Source organism: Tamandua tetradactyla, chromosome 3 (assembly GCF_023851605.1).
Source record: "Tamandua tetradactyla isolate mTamTet1 chromosome 3, mTamTet1.pri, whole genome shotgun sequence".
In the NCBI taxonomy this organism is placed as follows: Eukaryota; Metazoa; Chordata; class Mammalia; order Pilosa; family Myrmecophagidae; genus Tamandua; species Tamandua tetradactyla.
In genome coordinates this window covers 69,378,029-69,402,060 of record NC_135329.1, presented here as the reverse complement: position 1 = coordinate 69,402,060, position 24,032 = coordinate 69,378,029, and the positions used below count along the sequence as shown (strand labels likewise).

The following is a 24,032-nucleotide window of genomic DNA, read 5'->3' as shown; positions in this document are numbered from 1 at the left end:
CTGCCTGCCAGGGACCAAGGCCGTCCAGCACTGCTCCCCTCAGCAGTGTTCTTGCCTTTGCTTGGTCTCCTTTTCTGATCCCTGTCTTCATGCCACGTTAGAAATTTCCTCACAGGAATGACACACAGGTGTGATGAACCAGAACATCAGTGGTTCTCAAAAGAACATACGGAATTAAATCCACTCAGAAAACAGGTAATATCATGAAGGATTCCTCTGTGTACTGCTCCAAAGGGAAGAATGGTTTCCTTCAAAACTATTGAGCATTTGTGTTGATTTTTTGTTTTGCTTACATTACTACTTAATCACAGTATCAGTTTCATGTTTATTGAGCAGTGTCAGATAATTAAGAATTCATTGAACTCTTTGCTATTACCTAAGAATTTCATATTACTTTTTAAGCACAGAAAAGACAATAAAAAAACCAAAACAAAACACTAGAGCAAACTGAATCAGGTTTCTCCTTACTCTTTATGCTCTGTGCAGCATAAATCATCATATATTCTCTGAGCAGCCACCAAGCCTGAGGCATTGCGTTTTGTGAGAGCCCATCCTGCTAAAGCCATGGCCACAAGCCAGGACAGTGCACTCCCTGTTCCCACTGTGGCATCTTGTAGGGCCCCCACGTGCCATGTTTTCACGATGTGGCCATGATTTCTAACTCGTAACAGCAAGATGCGCCTGTGTTTTGATAAGGGTACCCCAAGAAGATATTCTCAATTCACATGCATTTAAGAATAGCAACAGAAGTGAAATTAGTGTTTCTCAGAAGCTAAATCTTGACATTGGAATTATACATTTACCCAAATTAGTCCCTGTCTGGGAATTTTTTTTTAATGTAGCTTGATTATAACAATTATTTTAAAAAGTCAGTTTTTCCCTACTACCCTACTGCCATGCTGTCAGTGAAGTACATATTAATTTGTTTGTGGTTCTCTCTTTTGCCTACCTATTTCATGGGAGCTGATTGCCGCTGATAGCTTCAGCCGGGCCGCGCGACCGGTACACTGGGTGGGTTTGGGGCGAGCTCGCAGGGAATTAACCTGGGTAAGCTGGAGCCGGCGCTTTCCCCAGCCGGCGGTCGCGAGAAAAGTCTTCACTGAGGCCAGATTCGGGTTAACGCTTTTATTGATACACACCGGGATGGGCCACCCGGGAACCCGAGGAGTGAGACGTCTGGGGTCCGAAGACCCCAGGGCTCGGACGACCCAGAGCGGGGTAAGCATGGGGCTTAAGTACTCTCGGGGAGGGGTGGAGTCTTGGGCGCACACGTCAGGAAGGGACAGCCAATCACACAAGGCAGGAGGCAGTTGCTAGGCTGAGGGCTTAGGTTAGGTATAGAGGAGTGAAGAGAATAACAGGAAGGCTTGCAGTTTAGTGGTGAGCTACGGAAATGGGCGGTCTACAACAAGAGGGGGAAGGGGGGAACAGAGAGGGGGGTTACAGGTACAGAGGGCAGAGAGTGAATGTAGAGAGGGAGAGAAGGATTAAAAAATTTTAAGCATGGCTAGGCTCCAGTCCCTGAGAAATATGCCACAGCTGATAAATAGAAGACATTCTCCTGGAAAATGTCTGCCCCATTCAGCTCTTTATATAGTGAGAAGAGTATCCATAGAGCAGGAGACCCAGCTGCTGCAGCCCCAGCCTGGGGTGGCCAGTGTGAGCATATCACACAGGCCTTAAAGAGGAGCTGGGAAATCCTGACTGTGTGTGTTGGGGCGGAGGCAGGGATAGGGAGAAATGCTGGCATATACTGAACAAGACAACCAAAAATTTGCTTGCTAGTGTATACTTTATAATAGAAGATTTGACAAAGTGACTTTATATTCCATTTGGGTACTCAGATTCTATGACATTTATCGTCTATATACCAAAAAAATCTCAAAAGTCTCTGTGCTTTCTTGTTTGAATGCAGTTTTTCTTTCTCCCATTCTCAAGAACAATAATATTTCATGTAGTATATCCTCATAAAGTTTTTCATATTTATTATCTCTTTAATGTACCTTAATCATTTCAATTTTAAATGGGTTGATCTTTGAATGTATATGCCATGCAGAATCTGAAAGCTCTCTTACCAAGGACCAGCTTAATTATGTTCTTAAAATCTGTCATTTTGCTTTGCATTCAATAATTACCTTTGTTTGGTTGTCATTTCTCTTCCATCCGTTTATGCTTTGTGGAATGTCCTCCTCCCAGGCTATATTACATAGTAGGGAAATGTAGACCAACATGCCCACCCTATCCCAGAAACCCCACATTCTCAAGTTAATCTGTTATTTAGTCTTACCTCAGTATCAAATTAGTGAATGTATTTTTGTTGTTGTTGTTTTCTGTTAATAGAGGTACTTATGTATTTCGGTAGCTACTATATTCCAGTGGTTACTTGTGTGGACCAAAGTTGAGTGTGCATGTGTGTATTTGTGTTTCCTTTATTAATCACTTTTTTTTACAAGTAAACTAAATTACTTTATGTCAGTATAATAACCTCCCCTTCCAAATCCTCATTATAGGGAAAAAGATGGAAGCAAATACCTATACTTTTATAATGAAACTATGGTACATTTTCCCTTTATCTTCTTTATAACTTAAAAAAAAATTATTTGTATATGTTTAGAGTGAATTAAATATGTTTTATAATAATGCTCTCTTTTTATTTCGGTGCACATTAATCCTGTCCTTACTTTCATAAACTATTATCAAAATGGAATCACTTTCCTTCTCTTCTTCTTATTCTGTTTTGTTTTTTTTTACATTATAAAAGTCACAATTGGTTACTTTCACTATGAACTTTTTATCATGAAAAATTTCATATCTGCAGAAAACTTGCAAGGATAGGAAAATTAATACCCATATACTCTTTTTTAATGCAATTTTGTTGATATATTCACATGCCATATAATCATCCAAAATCCACAATCAATGGCTCAAAGTATCATCATGTAATATGCATTCATCACCTCAATCAATTTTAGAATATCTTCATTACTTAAAAAACAAACAAAAATTAAAAAGAGCACACAAAACAGCCTACACCTTTTATACCCCCTATTTATTTATTTATTGTGCTAGTTTGAAGGGATGTAGTCCCCTAGAAAAAAACATCTTTTAATCAAAATCCCATTTCGTAAAGGCAGAATAATTCAATACTGTATGTTTGAAGCTATAGTCGGATCATCTCCCTGGAGATGTGATTTAATCAAGAGTGGTTGTTAAGCTGAATTAGGTGACTACGTCTCCACCCATTTGGGTGGGACTTGATGAGTTTCTGTAGTCCTGTAAAAGAGGAAACATTTTGGAGAGTGAAGGAGATTCAGAGAGAGCAGAGCAGCACGGCATAGCCACAAGAAGCAGAGTCCACCAACTAGTGACCTTTGGAAATGAAGAAGGAACATGCCTTCCGGGGCGCTTCACGAAACCAAAAGCCAGGAGAGAAAGCTAGCAGATGACGTTGTGTTTGCTATGTGCCCTTCCAGATGAGAGAGATACCCTGACTGTCTTCACCATGTTCCTTCTCACTTGAGAAACCCTGAACTTCATCGGCTTTCTTGAACCAAGGTATCTCCCTGTATGCCTTAGATTGAACTTTTCTATAGACTTGTTTTAATTGGGACATTTTCTTGGCCTTGGAACTTTAAACTAACAATTTATTAAATTCCCCTTTTTAAAAGCCATTCCGTTTCTGGTATATTGCATTCCGGCAGCTAGCAAACTAGAACATTTATGTATATATGTATGTATGTATGCATGCACATATGCACATGTATGTATATACGTATGTGTGTCTTTATTTGCTTACTCATCTGCTCATTCACTGGATTACAGGACTGTTAGCCACAAGGTTTTCACAGTCACATGGTCACACCATAAAAGTGATGTAGTTATGTAGTCATCTTCAAGAATTAAGGCAGCTGGATTACAGTTCAAAAGTTTCAAATATTTCCTTCTAGGTATTCTAATCCACTAAAAGTTAAAAAGGGATATTTATATAATGCTTAAGAATGAATACCCTCTCAACTCTGAAATTTCTTAGCCACTAAAACTTTATTTTGCTTCATTTCTTTCTCCCCTTTTGGTCAAGAAGACTTTCTCGGTCCCACAATGCCAGGACCAGGCTCATCCCTGGGAGTCATGTCCCTTGATACCTCTGATAATCAGTCTCGCATAGAAGGGAGGGTAGTTAGTTTATTTGCAGAGTTGTCTTAGAGAGAGAGGCTGCATCTGAGCACTGAAAGAGGTTCTCTGGGTGTAACTCTTAGACATAAGTATAAGTAGGCTTCTCCTTTGCAGGAATAAGTTTCATAAGGGCAAACCCAAAGATCAAGGGCTCAGCCTATTAAATTGGTAGTCCTGAATTCTTATGAGAATAACAGAAACTTCCAAGCAGGAGAATTTTAATATTTTCACATTTTCCCCCAGTCCCTCAAAGGGACTTCACAAATACATTTTTGTTTTCTACACAAGTCATTCTGAGGTATATTGGGTATTACACTAACCTATACAAATAATATCTCATTCCCTATTCAGTATTCCGCATGATTATGTTGTTTGAATAAACTAACCATACATGGTAAATTAGATAGTGTGGTACAGAAAATACGAATTTTGCACCAAAGAAACATCTCTTCCTTTGGTTTCACACAGACGTTGAAATTTTAAAATATAGTCAGTGTCATCCTTTACCCTGTATTCTGATGTGCCTTAGTCCTAACCAGATCAGTTTCATTCATACCTCTAACTGAAGTCCGATTCACGTATCGGCTTCTTTAGCAATTGCTGGATGGAGTAATGCTGACTTTCAGAGCTGCAAAACTCTAACTCTGGGTCTCAAGTGTCACACAGATACCCAAAATTCCAGGAAATGACCAGATTATGCACAAAGAGCCCAGCACCTCAGAATTTAGAAATAACAATTAAAACTCAGGAAAAGATGTGACTGCTGGAAGAGCTTACAATTTAGGAACTGTTATAATAAGCGTTATTGAACATTCTGTACTCCGTAATCATTGATTGCCCAATCTCTGTCTACATTGTATCCCCTGATAACCTATGCTCTCATATTCAATTCTCAGACTTTACACATTATACTTAGTCCATATTAGTGAGGTCATACAGTATTTTTCTTTTTGTTTCTGGCTTATTTCACTCAACATAATGTACTCAAGCTTCATTATCTAGTTAGATGCCTCACAACTTTATTCCTTCTTGCAATTGCTCTGTAGTCCCTTATATACGTGCTGCTCCATAGTCCATTGTATGCAATACCACAGTCCACTCTTCCATTCATCAGTTGATGTAGCCATAGGCCACCTCTGTCCATTGTAAATCGTGAGTATTTGCCCCAGTGTGCAAATGTCCATTCGTGTCCCTGCTTTCAGTTCTTCCATGTATATATCTAATAGGGTTGCAGGATCATATAGCAACCCTATACTTAATCCCCGGTGGAACCACCACATTGCCCTCTAGAGGGGTTGCACCATTCTACATCCCCACCAACAGTTAATAGGTTCATCGCTCTGTCCACATTTTCTCCAGCACTTGTATCTTTCTATTTATTTTTAAACAGTTTTATTCATACACTATACAATCAATCCTAAGTAAACAGTAGCTCCCAGTATAATTACATCATTATGTGTTTATTCACCACCACAATCTATAAGAGGACATTTCAGCTTCTTTTGCAAAGAAAGAAAAAAAGGGGGAGAATGAAGAATAAAAAAATAACAGAGAAACAACACCGAGAATCCCATAACCCTCCCTTATATCCCCCTCTTATTGACATTTAGCTTTGGTTACAGTTAATGGAAGCGCATTACAATGTTCAGTTAACTATAGACTCTAGTTTCCATTGATTGTATTTTTTCCATATACTATCCTGTTTTCACTACTGGGCAGGTGTAAAGTGACGTGATGCCTTTAATTCTCAGCAGACCCTGTCCCTTCCAGGAGTGGTTCAGGCAGAGGTTGAGGTAGAAGATGGGCTTCAACTATTTCTGTGTTCTAGATGCTGGGGTCTGAGTTCTCTGAAGTAGGGCCACTACTTGAGCTGGGCATGCCCCCCCTCTTTTGGAGGGAAGATATGCCCTTTAGGGAATTATCTCCTTCACTTAACTTGTTACTTTGTTTTAGTTTGTAAAATCTGCCAGAATGCAGTATGCCAGAAATGAAATAGCTTTTTAAAAAAGGAAATGTATTAAGTTGCAAGTTTATAGTTCTTAAGTCATGAAAATGTCTAAAGTAAGGTAAAGCTATAAAAATGTGCACACTAAGGCTTCCAGGGAAAGATACCTTGGCTCAAAAAGGCCCATGATGTTCAGGGTTTCTCTCAGCTGGAACGGCACATGACAGTGTTTGCTAGCTTTCTCTCCAGGCTTCTTCAACAGCTTGCCTAGGGGTGTCTTCTTTTATCATCTTCAAAGGTCTCTGGCTCTGTGGTTTCTATTGGCTCTGTTGGCTTTTTCCAAAATGATTCCCTCTTAAAGGGCTCCAGTAAGCAGCCCCACCTTGAATGAGTGGAGACACATCTCCATGGAAACTTTCTAATCAAAATTTGCCACCCACAACTGGGTAGGTTACATCTCCATGGAAACAATAAAATAGATCCCACCCAGCAATATTGAATGAAGATTAAAGAACATGGCTTTTCTGGGTACATTATAGCTTCAAACTGGCATACTGCAATTGTTTTTTCAAGCTTTTGAGTTCTTAACTTCAATTGTCAAAGTTCATTCAATGTTAGCTCAGATTAGTGAGATGATATGGTATCTGTCCTTTTGTTTCTGGCTGATTTCGCTCAACATAATGTCGTCCTTGTTACATCCTTCATGATTTTATTCTGTCTTACAACTGCATAATATTCCACTGCATATATATATCACAGCTTGTTTAGACACTGTTCTGTTGATGGATATTTGGCCTGTTTCTATCTCTTGGCAATTGTAAATAATGCTGCTATAAACATCAGTGTACAAACATCCATTTGTGTCCTTGCCTTCACTTCCTCTGAATATATGCCTAGTAATAGAATTTCAGGATCATATGGCAGTTCTATACTTAGCTTCCTAAGGAACTTCTCAGCTGCCTTCCAGAGTGGTTGTAGCATTTCACATTCCCACCAACAGTGGATAAGTGTGCCTCTTTCTCCGTGTAATCTCCAGCACTTTCTGTTTTGTTTTTTGTTTTTGATCATGGCCATTCCTAAGTGGGTATGAGATAGCTCATTGTGGTTTTGATTTGCATTTCCCTAATGGCCAATGAAATCTAGGTCAAAATACCCATGTTTATGCCATTACCATGTTGTTTTGATCGCTATAGCTTGATAGTATGCTTTGAAGTCAGGTAGTGTGAGTCCTCCCACTTCATTTTTCTTTCTCAGTATATTTTTAGCTATTTGGGGCACTCTGTCCTTCCAAATAAATTTGGTTATTGGTTTTTCTATTTCTGCAAAGTAAGTTTTTGGGATTTTAATTGGTATTGCATTGAATCTATAAATCAATTTAGGTAGAATTGACATCTTAACTGTATTTAGCCTTCCAGTCCATAAACATGATATGCCCTTCCATTTATTTAGGTCGTCCATGATTTCTTGTAGTTTTCTTTGTATAGGTCTTTTGTATCCTTAGTTAAATTTATTCCGGAATATTTTATTCATATGGTTGCAATTGTAAATGGAATTTTTTTCTTGATTTCCTCCTCAGATTGCTTATTACTTTAGTGCTTAGTCCAGGTTTATCTGTGTTGGGGGTCTGTTTTCAGTAGTCAGAATTTGTGAATTAATTATGCAGTTAGAGCTTGGTTGAGCTAAGCCCTTGCTGCTAGTACAGTGTGTTTTGATCAACAACAAGGGACTATGACCCAGACATTTGGAGAAACAGAAAGGAATTGCCCTGGGGAAAGCCTTTGGAACCCAGAACCAGGAGAGAAGGCCAGCAGACATTGCCGTGTGCCTTCCCATTGACAGAGAAGCTCATATGAAAGCTACCTGCCTTTCCTCTGCCTTTCAATTTAGAACTGAATAAATCACCTTATTAAAAGCCAGTCCATCAGAGGCAGGGCAAAATGGTGGCATAGTGAGGTGAGGAATTCAGTTCATCCTCTAGAGCACTAGTCAATAGCCAGGAACAGTGTAAGTGTCCTTGATTCACTAACTGATAATTTCTTATCATCACTCTTGTTCTCTGTCTCCCCCTGTGTGTATGTGAATTACTGAGCACATAGAGTGACTATGAATTTTAGAATCTAAGATTTAAATCAACATATAAATTATTTAGCAGCTGAGATCTTCAGGAGATAGTTTGTAGTGTATAACTAGGCCCAGATGCTCTTGGCAGCTTCTGTTGAAGTGTGCCTTTCATTCCCACATAGTCTCACCGAGCCTCGGTGCAGGCCAGCACACACGTGCATGGAGCTTGTCTAGAACACGGAGCTCCTGTCACACCTGCTTCTAGTTCAGGAATAATTTCTCATTATTTTATTTTGTATTTGAGCTTATCAACCAGAACTTAGAACAGATTCCCCCAAAATGTCAAATGTTCCTCACTGAACAGTAAATTCTAGTGTAAAGAAGTCCAACTTAGTGCCTTTCTCTATCACGCTAGTGTTTGAATCACTTTGACTTGCTGCCACAGTGTTCTGGAATCTGCCTCCAGTTTATTCAGGAGCATTGTATATTGATCGACAACCCCACGAGATACCCTAACTTCAAGTGTTGTCTCCACTACTCACTGGTGACCTACAGCAATTTATTTAACCCCTCTATGATTCTGTTTCCTCATCTATAAATGGAGATGGTAACAGCACACATGAAAGAGAGAGTTATGATTAAATGATATAATTCACAGTACATGTAAGCCTTCAAAATAAGTTACTATTCATATTGTTTCATTCTTCATCATTTTCAGCTTTTGTGTTTTCAGGCCTTCCAACTAACTGGTTTCCATGACTCCAGCTTCTTCTCATTGTAATTCTATTCTCACCCCCCTTCTTTCCCCCTCGCTTGGATGGGAGCATCAAAAAATCAACTTCATAGTACTTGAAAATATGCTTGAAACCATGGCCAAAAGTGGGCTTCAAATTCCTTCCCTTCTGAACTGTATTAATCAGACAACTGCAAGTCTCCAGAATGGCCTGAGTTTACATCTGTCTTTACAGCTCCATGCAATGACCTGATTACAATGTTTCACTATTCAAAGATCCTTCAGGATTCCCATTCCATAGAAAATAAGACCAGATCTTCTCAGTGATAATGACTGCCATTAGTTATACTTAGTTACATGCCAAATATGTTGTTAATGGGCTTTGCATTTGTTTTATTTCACTTAATTTGATTCTTAGTAAACCCATGAGGTAGGTGTTGTCCTTCAATATACAAAGGAAACTGAGGCTCAGAACCATTAAACATCTTCTTAGTCAAGGTCACACTTCTACTGAGTAGTAAATCTGAAAACTGAATCTAGAACTGACAACTCCAAAGCCTGTGCTTTTAAAGAATTAAGTAATACAAGTCATACTGCCTGTTTCAGTTTGTTAAAGCAGCTGGGGTACAGTATAACAGAAATGGAACAGCTTCTTTAAGGAAATATATTATGTTACAAGTTTATAGTTAAGAGGTCATTAGAATGTCCAAACTAGTGCATCCAGAGAGAGATATCTTGACTCAAGAAAGGTCAGTGTCTGTCACCTGGGAAGGCACGTGGTGGCTATCTGCTGATCCTTGTTCCTGGTTTCATTGCTTCCAACTTCTCTTGCCAGTGATCTCCTCTGTAAGCATCTGTGGGCCTTCACTTAGCTGCTCCAGGTCACAGCTCTGGGTTCTGGCTTGCGTAGCATCTCATGGAAGGCTCATGGTGATGTCTGTTGGGCTCTGCCTGTGTCTAGGCATCTGCTCTCTCTGTTGATACTCAGAGCATCTCCCAACATCCGTATGTCTTTCAGCTCTGAAGTGACTGTTCTCCAAGTGTCTGCATCTGAGGTTCCTCCAAAATGTTCCACTTTTATAGGACTCTACACCCCCTTTGAATGTGTGAAGTTATCTCCATCTAATCAAAGGGCCACACCCACAATTGGGTGTGTCACATCTCCTTGGAAGTAATCTAACCAAAAGGTCAAAACCACAACTGAGTGTGTCACATTTCCATGGAAGCAATCCAGTCAAAGCTTCCTATCCTAAGTAATGGCTCCAAAGATTGGATCAGGATAACACATGGCTTTTCCGGGATACATGATAGTTTCAAACTGGTGTACTGCCATTTCAGCCTTATATTCGAGCATTTGGTTTCCTAGCTCAGAAAACCTCTCCTGCTTTAGTTCTCTGTCTTCCATTTCATCACCCATTCATCCTTTAATACCTCCCTGGATATACTATGCCCCTAGAATATTCCTTTTTTTCTTGCTATCCTCTTTGTCTGGATTATCTTTTCACCAACTTTCTATTTAAATACATCCTGCTTATCCTGTATGATCCCGTTCATTTTCCGAATCTGTGTAGCCTTCCCTGATTCTACCCACTCCTCCTCCAAAACAGTTCTTCAAATTTATGAGTAATTTGGAGAGCAGCCACTTTTCAAAAGTCTTTCTGTTCCATTGTATTATTAGATTTTTGATGGCAGAGATCTTATACTTGTCCTTTCTTTGTCATCAAATACAGAAGGTGCTTTGATGATGCTGATGATGGTGATGGCTGCTATTTATTTAGTACCATCCCTGTGCCATGTAAATGCTCTATAGACTTGTCTCAGGACCTTTGTCTAATTGACCATGGAATGATAACATCCATGGTTTTTTCCAAAGTTGTTAGGTTAGGATGGGACCAGAACTCACAGTTGGGTCCATCAATCCCCACGGATGTTGTTTGTACTACATCATACCATTTGTACTCTTTGCACACAGTAGGTATCCGGGGAAATATCTGATGCATTCTTTCTTTTTGCTATTTCTGATATATTTTAAGAAAGACACTCTTAGGTAAAATTAAGAAATGACTTTGCACATTTAGGAAATGCTGAAGCCAGTTGCCCGCAAATTTAGGAAATGCTAAAGCCATTTGTCCACAACATTTCTTTTAATCCTGAATGCAGATAATTCTGTTCTGTAATATAAATTGCTGTTAAAGTATATTTGACAGATACATCATGGAATATATACTAAATAACATGTTCAGTGACATTATAGAATCCTCATAAGTTTTTTAAGAATGTCTTGGCATCTCATTAGGGCATGGAATTTAGTTTAAGGTGGGTTATTCTGGGACTCAGTCTAGGTAATTTATTATGAGACGCCTTATAAGGATCTGGGTACCACACAAATTTCTGCATGATTCCTTGTTGTGGCATGGATGGCCACAGGTTTGTGGAATGAAGCTTCTATACAGATAACTTCTTAATAGTCATTCATAGTGATTCATTGGTCTCATCATCAAATAAGCCATCTCCCTTGAGATTCCAAAAGAGGAGATGCCAGTATTAGATAGAACTTTGTACAAAATGTCACCTTCTCTGAACTCTTTTAAGTTAATTCCACAGTTGTATTGTAACTAAGCATTCACATTTTATCTTTAAGGTAATATAAAATTTGACCCTCTAACCCCGTATTAAATTCGAATCACAGTGAAAAGTCAGTAAACTGTGGTGGAAAGAGCATACGCTTTGTGGCTTTGCTGCACAGTCTGTTACAGTTATTTGCAGGCATGTAACACCACATCCATGAACTTGTTTCCTCATCCCTAAAATGGAATCAGTAGCACCTCCTTTGCATCATTAGTGTCAACTTGTAGTGTATATAGGAGAAAACATTAGAACGATGCCTGGCACTATTATTATCACTAACGAATATGTGTTCACATTAAACTTTGGGTTCAGGAAATATACTAATATTAATGATTACTTTTAATCTGTTTTACGCAACTCATTTTAATGACATTATTTTAAAATTACATTCATTTTATATCGTTTTTAAATACCTAAGATGGTTTGGTTTAGGCCATTTAAAATCTAAATTCTTCTTAAGAGGAAAAAAAAGCAGCCACCCAGCAAACAAGTGTTTGAGTCCTTGACTGCCTGTGTTTACTGATAAAAGTGAAGACTTGAGAGTATGTCTAACCCTTGACTCTGACTTGCAGCGAAGAGCTCGTTTCTCCCGAGGACCTGTTGGCGTGGCTGCGGCCTTTCTGTGCCGACGTGGCCCTGCCCGTGAGGCCCCGCGTCCGCGTGCTGCAGATTGTGGAGCAGTCCTTCCGTCTGACCGAGGAAGACAGTCGGCTCCTTGTGCTCTTCAGGACGGAAGCCATTCTCAAGGCTGCTTGGCCCCACAGACAGGTAAGAGACCTGACTGGTATTGTGTTTTCCCCAGTGCAGCCCTCCGGAGCCATCTCTTAGTTACTTTAAAGTGATTTAAAGTGAATAATCATCTTACTAATCTAAGCTTTCCAATCTGTTCATCAGCCCAGCCATAGCGTAATTGAATATGTGCAGCACAGTTATTTCCCCATATAGTTGAATATGTCTATGCTTAGTAGATGGTGTCTTACTCATTTAGCATGCATGTATCATTTTTCTCTTCATAGGATGTAGTCAGGATTTTTCACAGGATGAATTAATTGTGGTGGCTCACTCTTCCCCTGGAGAAATGCTAGTTTAAATGGAAATGCAGTGTGGAGTTGAGCTCATTTGTTTCTTTCATGCTCTGGCCAGGCAATAAAATGCCCATCCTTCTCTTCTGTGCCCACAGCTACTTAATGTGGCACAAATAATCAATCTTATTCCTCCTGCCATCCTTCAAGGCTTGTTCAGTCCATCTCCTCTCTGGAACCTTCCCCAACCATTTCAAACTTTATTGAACCTTGAATCCCAAATAATTGAGCTTTGACTATGTATTACTAGTAGTATTTTAATTATGGTTATTATTTAAAGTCTTTTCTCCCTACTTCCCTTAAAACTCTAAAGGCGCCAGATGTTGTCTTAATCATCTTTTGAATCTTTTTAAGCATGCCATGCACATGGTCAGTGGTTAAATAACTTGTTGATTGGTAAATGGGAGCACTAATTTCTAAATCAAAGAAATGTGTTGGCTCTTAAAGCTTGGCATAAATTCTAAGTTAACATACCTTAAGGATGTAGGATTCCAGGATCAACAAACTGAATAAAGTGTTTCAACATTTAGTGTAGGCCATCTATCCAAAAAGGCCAGAAAACAAAACTTCCCAGATGATTCAGTCCATGAAAGAGTTTCTTGGAAGTCTGACTCCAACTTAATTTACCTTTTAATTTTAAAGTTTTGCTTTATAATTTATATTTATATCCTTGTTAATACATCTAAAGTACGCACTTCTCTTTTTAAAAAATGAGTCAATATTCAACATGAAAAAGGTAGAATGGGCATAGCCCAAAAAAGTAGGAAAAAGATCAAAGGTGATGGTAGAGTTATACAGAGAAGATAGGGTTTGACAAATGAGTATGATTGCTGAATCATTATATTGATTTTTTTTTTAGTCTCCAGTATCTAAGAGCAGCTATTAAGTAAAAACCTAAAATTGTGAAATTGTAACCCATACCAACCTCTGAAATCTGTTCTACAACTAATTGTTGCATTGTGCTTTGAAATGTATTGCTTTTTTTGTATATATGTTATTTTTCACACAAAAAAGTGATGATAAAAAAATAAATATTCCTTCTAAGGTTCCAATGTTCTGGAGCCAATAGAAGGAAAAATCTGAGATAATGGTATGGCAACTGTATTAGTTAGGGTCCTCTAGAGAAAAAAATCAATGGGAAACACGACAAATATAAAATTTATTAAAGTGTCTCATGTAACACTGAATCCAAAATCCGCAGGGCAGGCTGTGAAGCTGATGATTCCGATGGAGGGTCTAGACGAACTTCACAGGAGAGGCTCGCCGGCCAAAGCAGGAAGAGGGTCCCTCTCTTTCTGAATCCTCCTTAAAAGGTTTCCAGTGATTAGATTAAACATCACTCATTGCAGAAGACACTCCTGTTGGCTGATTACAAATGGAATCAGCTGTGGATGCGGCTGATGTGATCATGATTTAATTCTATGAAATGTCCTCATCACAACAGACAGGCCAGCACTTGCCCAACCAGACAAACAGGTACCACCACTTGGCGAAGTTGGCACTCAAACCTGACCATGACAGTCCACCCCTTCTCAGCTTGACAGCTATACATATCACCTTAAACCATACCTAATTTCTAAATAAAAAACAATAAAACACACATTCTTTTCTTTCACCTAACGATACTCAACTGTCCTGCATATAACTGGAAACACATTAAATCTCTCCAGAATAGGGCACAAGTCCTTGGGTAATATTCATTCTTAAACTTGATATCTTAACAACTTAAATAGTATAACATGAACAAAACAGCATTACAGTCCTCATTTCTGTAACTGATCACGTGGTTGAAGTTCATATTTATCACTACCTTCTTCCACTACCCTTTCCATGTTCCCTTTACCCTCAGCAAGCATTTCAGCTGGCTGTGATTCTTTGCCTGGTGGGTGACCCAAGCCTTCATTCCTGAAGTTTCAGAGCCATTGGTAGTCCTGCCTGGACTGAGCTGTTGTAGTTTTCCATTGATTTTAATCATAGGGCATGGTTTAGTGCAACCATGCCCTAGGGGATCTTCTATATTCCTGGAAAACTCTTCTTTACCTCCATTGTGTAGTTGCAGTCCTATTTCACCCTGATAGTCAGGGTTAATCACCCCAGCCTATAATGTAATCCCTTTCTTGCCTTATTGATCCAGGGGCATGAGTAGCCCAAAGTGACCAGGTGGCAGTGTTAGATTCCAGTTCAGTGGAATCATTGTTGTTTCTCCTGGTGGAAGCACTCCCCCTTTTGGAACTAAAACCTGTAGACCAGCAGAGCTAAGAATCATAGGGACAGGAAGCAAAAATTTTCCTAGTGGATCACTAGGGGTTATAGTGGTGCCACTCCCATTTCCACCCCTTGGTTCCTGGACCCATGGATTCTGGCTATGGGAGAAACAACACCATACAGTGGGCACTGATTCAGAGCATATACAGCTTCCTGGAGAACATTACCCCAGCCCTTCAAGGAATTGCCACCTAATTGGCACCATAATTGACATTTCAAAAGGCCATTCCACTGTTCTATCAATCCAGCTGCTTCTGGATGATGGGGAACATGGTAAGACCAGAGAATTCTATAAGCATGTGTCCATTCCCGCACTTCATTTGTTGTGAACTGTGTTCCTTGATCAGAAGCAATGCTATGTGAATACCATGATGATGGATAAGGCATTCTGTAAGCCCATGGTGGTAGTTTTGGCAGAAGCATTGCGTGCAGGGAAAGCAAACCCATACCCAGAGTATGTGTCTATTCCAGTTAGAACAAATTGCTGCCCCTTCCATGAAGGGAGTGGTCCGATGTAATCATCCTGCCACCATGTAGCTGGCTGGTCACCTCAGAGAATGTTGCCATATCAGGGGCTGAGTGTTAGTCTCTGCTGCTGGCAGATTGGGGACTCAGCAGCGGCTGTAGCCAGGTCAGCCTTAGTGAGTGAAAGTTCATGTTGCTGAGCCCATGCAGAATCTCCATCCCTACCACCATGGCCACTTTGTTCCTGAGCCCATTGGAAAATGACAGGAGTTGCAGGGGAAAGAGGCTCACTAATATCCACAGAACGGGTTAGCTTATCTGCTTGATTATTAAAACCTTCCTCTGCTGAAGTCACCCTCTGGTGCACATTCACATGAAATACACGTATGTTCATGTTTTTAGTGCATTCAGAAAGGTCTATCCACATACCTCTGCCCCAGACCTCTTTGTCGCCAATCTTCCAATTGAGGTCTTTCCAAGTCCCTGACCATCCAGCCACCATAAGCAACAGCCCATAAATCAGAATACAAACGCACCTCTGGCAAATTTCCTTCCAAGCAAAATGAACAACCAGGTGCACTGCTTGAAGTTCTTCCCACTGGGAGGATTTCCTCTCACCACTGTCCTTCAAGGACACCCCAGAAAGGGGTTGTAGTATTGCAGCTGTCCACTTTCGGGTGGGACCTGCATATCGTGCTGAACCATCTGTAAACCAGGCACAGGTTTTCTCTTCCTCAGTCAATTCACTGTAAGGAGCTCCCCAAGAGGCCATAGCTTTGGTCTGAGAAAGAGAAGGTAATGTGGTAGAAGTGGAAACCATGGGTATTTGGGCCACTTGCTCATGTAACTTACTTGTGCCTTCAGGACCTGCTCTGGCCCTATCTCGTATATACCATTTCTATTTTACAATAGAGTGCTGCTGTGCACGCCCAACTTTATGGCTTGGTGGGTCAGACAACACCCAGCTCATGATAGGCAACTCAGATCTCATGGTAACTTGGTGGCCCAAGGTTAAGCATTCAGTCTCTACTAAGACCCAGTAGCAGGCCAAAAGCTGTTTCTCAAAAGGAGAGTAGTTATCTGCAGCAGATGGTAAGGCTTTGCTCCAAAATCCTAAGGGTCTGCATTGTGATTCTCCTATAGGGGCCTGCCACAGTTTCCAAACAACATCTCTATTTGCCATTGACACTTCCAGAACCATGGGATCTGCTGGATCATATGGTCCAAGTGGCAGAGAAGCTTGTACGGCAGCCTGGACCTGTCGCAGAGCCTCCTCTTGTTCAGGTCCCCACTCAAAATTAGCAGCTTTTCTGGTCACTCGATAAATGGGCCAGAGTAGCACAGCCAAATGAGGAATATATTGTCGCGAAAGTCCAAGAGACCGGCTAGGCGTTGTGCCTGTTTTTTGGTCGTAGGAGGGGCTGGATGCAGCAACTTATCCTTCACCTTTGAAGGGATATCTCGACATGCCCCACACCACTGGACACCTAGAAATTTCACTGAGGTGGAAGGTCCCTATGTTTTTGTTGGATTTATCTCTCATCCTATGACATGGAAATGCCTTACCAGTAAGTCTAGAGTAGTTGCTAATTCTTGCTCACTAGGTCCAATCAATATGATATCATCAATATAATGGACCAGTGTGATGTCTTGTGGGAGAAAGAATGATCAGGTTTCCTGTGGACAAGATTATGATATTGGGCTGGAGAGTTGATATACCCCTGAAGTAGGACAGTGAAAGTAAATTGCTTTGAAAGCAAACTGTTTCTGGTGGTTCTTACCAACAGCTATTGAGAAAAAAAGCATTTGCCAAATCAATAGCTGCATACCAGGTACCAGGGGATGTATTGATATGTTCAAGCAATGATACGGCTCTGGAACAGCAGCTGTAACTGGAGTTACCACATGGTTAAGCTTATGATAATCCATGTCATCTCCAAGACCCATCTGTTTTCTGCACAGGCCAAATAGGAGAGTTGAATGGTAATGTGGTGGGATTCACCACCCCTGCATCTTTCAAGTCCTTAAGAGTGGCAGTAATCTCTGCAATCCCTCCAGGAATCCGGTATTTCTTCTGATTTACTATTTTGCTTAGTAGGGGCAGTTCTTGTGGCTTCCACTTAGCCTTTTCCACCATATTAGCCCTTAGTGCTAGTGTGGGGATTCTGCCAGTTGCTCAGTATGTCTATTCCAGTTATCCATTCTGGAACTGGGGAAACAACTACAGAATGGATCCAGGACCCCACTGGACCCACTGTGAGATGGACCTGAGCTAAAACTCCATTGATCACCTGGCCTCCATAGCCACCACTCTGACTGGTGGACCACAATGACATTTTGGGTCCCCTGGAATTAATGTCATTTCTGAACAAGTATCTAATAATCCCCGAAATATCTGATCATTTCCTTTTCCCCAATGCACAGTTACCCTTGTAAAAGGCCATCAGTCTCCTTGGGGAAGGCTTGGAGGAAGATTAACAGTATAAGTTTGTGGCAGTGTAACAGCGTTCACCCCGAAAGGAACCTGGCCTCCCCATCGTTCAAGGGGTTCTGGGTCTGTAAACTGTCTCAAGTCTGGTAATTGATTAAGGGGCCATGACTCTGTGTTTTTGTAATTCAGGTTAGACTTCTGTTCACTTGACCTCGAACTCTTGTTTATATAGCTGGAAGAAGAATTTAGTTTAGACTGCCGCTCTGTTGTATTTCTACGTACCCCATGATTTATTAGTCAGTACCACAAATCTCTGTGAATCAGATTATTTTGTGTCCTGCTTGGGTTTGCTGTCTATTATAATAGTCATGTCCACTCTGTCTTTGATGATTAAGTGCTGCCACCTGGCTTCTGCTAACTCAGGATCCGGTCATCCCCATTGTGTTTAAGGATTCCAGCTCGATGACAGCAGTTCCCACAGTAATATCTGACCTACAGAGAAGTGCAGCTACAGAGCTTTTCAGGGATGATGGCACTAATCTCAAATTTATTTCTCACTGTTCTGGTAAAAGGTGTATCCTTTGGACATTCCTGGGGTGTAAGAGCAGGCTTTGCATGATAAATCCACTCTAGCATTCCAGTCTCTCTAAGCCTCTGGATCCCCTCATCTTATTATACCAGGGCAGTTCTGGCATTTCAACCTCAGGTATTGTCGGCCACGTTTTGATCTATGTTTCAACCATCCATCCAAACAAACTGTTAATGCCTTTTCCAACCCCTTGAGCTATAACAGTGAATGCAGAATCTCTGCTTAGTGGGCCCATATCAATAAATTCAACCTGCTCCAGCCTTATATTCCTCCCACCATTATCCCACACCCTTAAAATCCATTGCCACACATATTCTCCTGATTTCTGTCTATATAAATTGGAAAACTCACACAGTTCTTTTGGAGCATAACATACCTCCTCATGTGTGATACTTTGTACCTCACCTTTAGGGGACTCTTGGGACTTTAGTCTAGTTATAGGTCTGGAAGAAATGAGGGGTGGTGGGGGTGGGCCATGAAAAGAATTAGAAATATCTTTCAGGCCATTTGGTTCAGGGCATTCATTTGCAGCATTGACATTTCAGTTTACATTGTAAAGTTGCTACTCTAACAATGAGATTCTGAGTCTGATTTTCAGAGATCTCAAGTCTATGGCTGCAGGAAATAAGATTTTCCTTCAGGATACTCATAGAAACTTCTGTTATCTGTCAGACTGCACTTAAGTTTCTCGTTTGAAGTCTTAAGCCCATCCCTTTCACTCCTTAAGGTATCCAGTGTATCTAACAACAACCAGCCAACATCTCTATACCTCTTATTTCCACAAAACTCCGTAAACGTGTTGAAAATGTTACCCCCCAGAGCTTGGCTTCATATAAGTGGAACATTATGAGAATCAAATGGTCATATTTTGACTATTTCTTTTGACAACTCTCTTCATGGATTGGCAGTGTCATTCTGATTATGGGAATCAGAGTCCTTAGTGTCTTTGAGTCCAGTCAGAGTAGAAAACCACTCATAAAAACCCATTTTTAAGATTCTGTTTCTTAAGAACCACTCCTGGTATCAAGAGGTATTAGTTAGTGTTCTCTAGAGAAACAGAATCAACAGGAAACACTCACAAATATAAAATTTATAAAAGTGTGTCATGTAACCAAGGGAACATAGAGTTCAAAATCCGCAGGGCAGGCTGTGAAGCCGGTGATTCCGATGGAGGGTCTGGACGGACTCCACAGGAGAGGCTCGCCAGTCGAAGCAGGAAGAGAGAGTCTGTCTCTTCTGAATCCTCCTTAAAAGGCTTCCAGTGATTAGACTGAGCATCACTCATTGCAGAAAACACTCTCCTTGGCTGATTACAAATGGAATCAGCTGTGGATGCAGCTGATGTGATCATGATTTAATTCTATGAAATGTCCTCATTGCAACAGACAGGCCAGCACTTGCCCAACCAGACAAACAGGCACCTCCACCTGGCCAAGGTGACACATGAACCTGACCATGACAAACTTTGGAATCTGTCCTATAACTACTTATTGTAGAGTACTTTGAAAACTGTTGCTCCTTCCTTTCTTTGCTTTGTATATTTGTTATATTATGCAATAAAAAAGTTAAAAAAAATGGGTCAATATTAAGAATATTGGCACATATATTCTTATATCCCTGTGTTTGATAAACAGGTAACTATTTTTATCTATTCTTCAGAGTAGAGAAATTAAGATTCAAAAGAGGCTTATCAGAGAGTCTCTAGTCTCCCAGACTTCTTGAGATGGATTGTAATAAAAAAGTCATTAATATCTAAATAATTCTCTCACTTAAACCTTAAGATCTCACCACAGTATTTAGTTGCAACACTCTGCCTTTAATTATACCAGAAGACCTCCGGCAACCTATTTAAAAAGGAGTATATGAACACAAAAGCAATTGGCTGTCAAATATTTTCAGGTTACCTCGCCTCATCTTAGAGGTTAGAGCTATGCTTTCTTTCTTTCCTTTTTCTTTTAACAAATAGCAAGTTTCACATAGCATTCCTGAAGTAAACTCTAAATTTAGACTTTTTTTTTTTAATTTCGTAAGGTGGAATTTTAGATTCTGACTCCCAGCCTGAAGCAAATGTACTTGCTTGACAAAATCTCCATTTTTCAACCTTGTTCAAATTCATCTTCCTTGATGGCTGGAACCTGACAGAACGATGAGGCTGGTTTCTTTGTTTGGAGGCCAACACTTCATGCTATGTCAGATCTATATATTGACAATATTGTAAAATAACGTGGAAACCGGGAAAAGAGGAAACATCCATCTTAGCTGTCATGGTGAAGCCCTAGCATGAGCGTTGATATTTGGGCCTAGACTCTTCAGAAGGAATGCCACCATAGCCACTGTTCTTTTAAGCATTTCTCAGTTTACTCAAAGAAAACGTTTCAACTTCTATATGAATTTAGTGATTTTGGAATATTTCTGAGATTTTTATGTCTTTATAGCTTTTCTTTTATGAAAACAAGCTTAGATCTGTTACTGAGATTCCTTTTTCATGTGCTTTTCTAAACTGTCTTGACTTTATCTGAGTGCATTCTGTTGTCACCTAATTTGTAAAGTTCACATGTGTAACTCCTCATTGTACCATATTTCCTCTCTGTTGGTGCGTAAGTTTTCAGGTCCTCGAGAGATCATCTCCCAGAAATTTTTTAACTCTAGTGAAAGTAGTCTCATATCCTGCTCCCCTTTTATCCTCTCCCCACTTTCATTCTCCTTGTGTTGGAGCATTTTCCTGTGGATGACTACTTCCCTGTTCTTGGCACTAGTGATCTTGGTTTCTTTCTTTCTTTCTTTTTTAACTTTGTCCTCCCTATTATTTGTTTATTTTTTTACTCATCTGTCCATACCCTAGATAAAAGGAGCATCAGACCCAAGGTTTTCACAATCACACAGTCACATTGTGCAAGCTATATCATTATACAGTCATCTTCAAGAAACATGGCTGCTGGAACACAGCTCTGCATTTTCGGGCACTTCCATCTAGCCACTCTAACACACCACAAACTGAAGAGGGTTATCTATATAATGTTTAAGAATAACCTCCAGATTAATCTCTCGACTGTTTGAAATTTATCAGCCACTGACACTTTATTGTCTCATTTCTTTCTTTTCCCTTTCAGTCGGGAAGGTTTTCTCAATCCCTTGATTCTGGGTCCCAGGTCATGCCAGCATTTCTGTTCTATGTTGCCAAGAAAATTTACACCCAAGGGAGTCATGTCCCATGTCGGAGGTGCGGGGGTGGGGAGGGCAGTAAGTTCACTTGCCCTGTCAGCCTAGAGAGAGAGAGAGGCCATATCTGAACTACAAAAGAGGTTCTCTGGGGGTGACTCTTAGGCCTAATTTTCAGTAGGCTTAACCTATCCTTTGCAGGGATAAGTTTCGTAGGGACAAACCCCAAGATCGAGGATTCAGCTTGTGAGAATATCAGAAATTCTCCTAATGGGAAAGTTGAATATTTCCCCCTTTCTCTCCATTCCCCCAAGAGGACTTTGCAAATACTTCTTTATTCACTGTCCAAATCACTCTGGGATTTATTGGGGAATCACACTACTGGAGAAACCAACAAAATCTCGTGCCCTATTCAAGATTCCATGTACTTATGGTGTTCAATTAAACTGACCATACCAGTTAAACTAGGAAATGCGCTAGCCAAAATATGAATTTTGCACCAAATAAACATCTCTCCCTTTAGTCTCACAGAAAAGTTGAAGTTTTACAATATGAATGATATCCTTTACCCAGTTTTCTTACATAACCTTAGTCCTATGCAGATCAGCTTCATTCATATCTGTACTAGATGTCTTTATCTGGATTTCTTCAAGTATTTATTAGTAGAAATGTGAAAACCACCATAGTATCTTAATTATGATAGTCCTCTTTGGTCTTCTTCAAGATATGAGTGCTCCTTAGTCTCCTTTAGAGACCAAGTGTTCTATGTTGGCCTAGCATTGCTGATTCAAATCTTTTTTAAGAGGGCAAGTACATTTCACTGTGAACTATACCTTATAATTATAAGTAACCTCTTGATATTTGGAAAATGAATGCATAAAAACTGTTGTTTCTGAATGAAAACACCCAGAACTGCTGGGATGTGACAGAACAATGCTCATAGTTTAAATTTGAGATAGTCTCTGTTGTTTTTTTTTCAAAAATCATCTTACTTTTTATATGCGTAGTAGAATCATGGAACTTATGGTTATAATCATATGTGTGTCTCCAGCCTCCCTCCATTTACTTTTATAATCTTGTAGAAGATTCTTAAGCTTTAGGGGAACCTTGAATTAGAGGGGATAGAGAATGGTTTGTTCACCTCATCTGTCATTTCTTCCACGTACTTTAAACTGTAGTTTTCATCTCTGTATCCCAAATACCTGGAAGACCCCAAAATGTTGAATGTATAGTCTTCCTTTTTCTTCACTTTCTCCTTTTCCCCTCTCCATTCTCAAAGCTGATTTATCTAATATAAGGATAGAGATGGATTTTTACAGAGTGGTGATAAGAATAGATAAGGTTATTTTGATATTTAGTTACCAGAAAATATGGGACTCCTACCTTTACGGTGGCTGGTGATCCTCTTAGGGAAGACTTTGCATGTATATAAAGAGGAACTTAATTTAATTATCCTTGAGATGCCCAAGGTAGTAGCCCCACAAATCAATGTGTTGCTGGGAAAACAGCCAGCTCCTACAAAATTAAACACGTAATCTGTGGAGCTTGCCACCTTGCTGGTTCTCAAAGAGAGAACAATTTCTCCTTTTCTAATGATTAGTTAACAGAATTAAAAATTCAGAGACCCTCAGTTTTCAATAGCATGAGATGCCGTCCTTTCCATTCCAGCAGTGTGCCTCAGCTGGGATAGCTGGAATGGTTAGGAGAGGGGTTAAATGTGTTGGATTGCTCCTATGGTACAGTTTATCTCAGGTTTTCAGGTTTTGTAATTTACTAGTTAATTGGTGCATGAAAATATGAGTCAAAATGCTAATGTTTCCTTAAAAAAATTCTATACCCCATCACCTTAAACTTTTTTTTTTGGCTTTTTTTTGTGTGTGTGTGAATATTTTTTTTATTAATTAAAAAAAAAATTAACAACAAACAAAACAATAAGATATCATTCCATTCTACATATATAATCAGTAATTCTTAATATCATCACATAGTTGTATATTCATCATTTCTTAGAACATTTGCATCGATTTAGAAAAAGAAATAAAAAGACAACAGAAAAAGAAATAAAACAATAATAGAGAAAAAAAGTTATACATACCATACCCCTTACCCCTCGCTTTCATTTACTAGTAGCATTTCAAACTAAATTTATTTTAACATTTGTTCCTCCTATTATTTATTTTTATTCCATATGTTCTACTCTTTTGTTGATATGGTAGATAAAAGGAGCATCAAACACAAGGTTTTCACATTCACAGAGTCTCATTGTGAAGGCTATATCATTGTTCAGTCATCATCAAGAAACATGGCTACTGGAACACAGCTCTACATTTTCAGGCAGTTCCCTCCAGCCTCTCCACTACATCTTGAACAACAAGGTGATATCTACTTAATGCGTAAGAATAACCTCCAGGATAACCTCTCGACCCTGTTTGGAATCTCTCAGCCATTGATACTTAGTCTCATTTCACTCTTCCCCCTTTTGGTCGAGAAGGTTCTCTCAA

The 24,032-nt window shown here is 39.8% G+C and overlaps 1 protein-coding gene across 3 annotated transcripts in view; it reads left to right on the top strand.

Moving 5' to 3' along the window:
• Positions 1–24,032, top strand: part of NBAS (NBAS subunit of NRZ tethering complex) — a 585,536-nt gene that overhangs the window by 505,791 nt on the left and 55,713 nt on the right. For all 3 annotated transcript variants that reach the window (XM_077153236.1, XM_077153235.1, XM_077153237.1), the window contains one exon: positions 12,113–12,308. In XM_077153236.1, the coding sequence (XP_077009351.1) occupies positions 12,113–12,308 (196 nt within the window). The remainder of the gene's footprint in view (positions 1–12,112; positions 12,309–24,032) is intronic.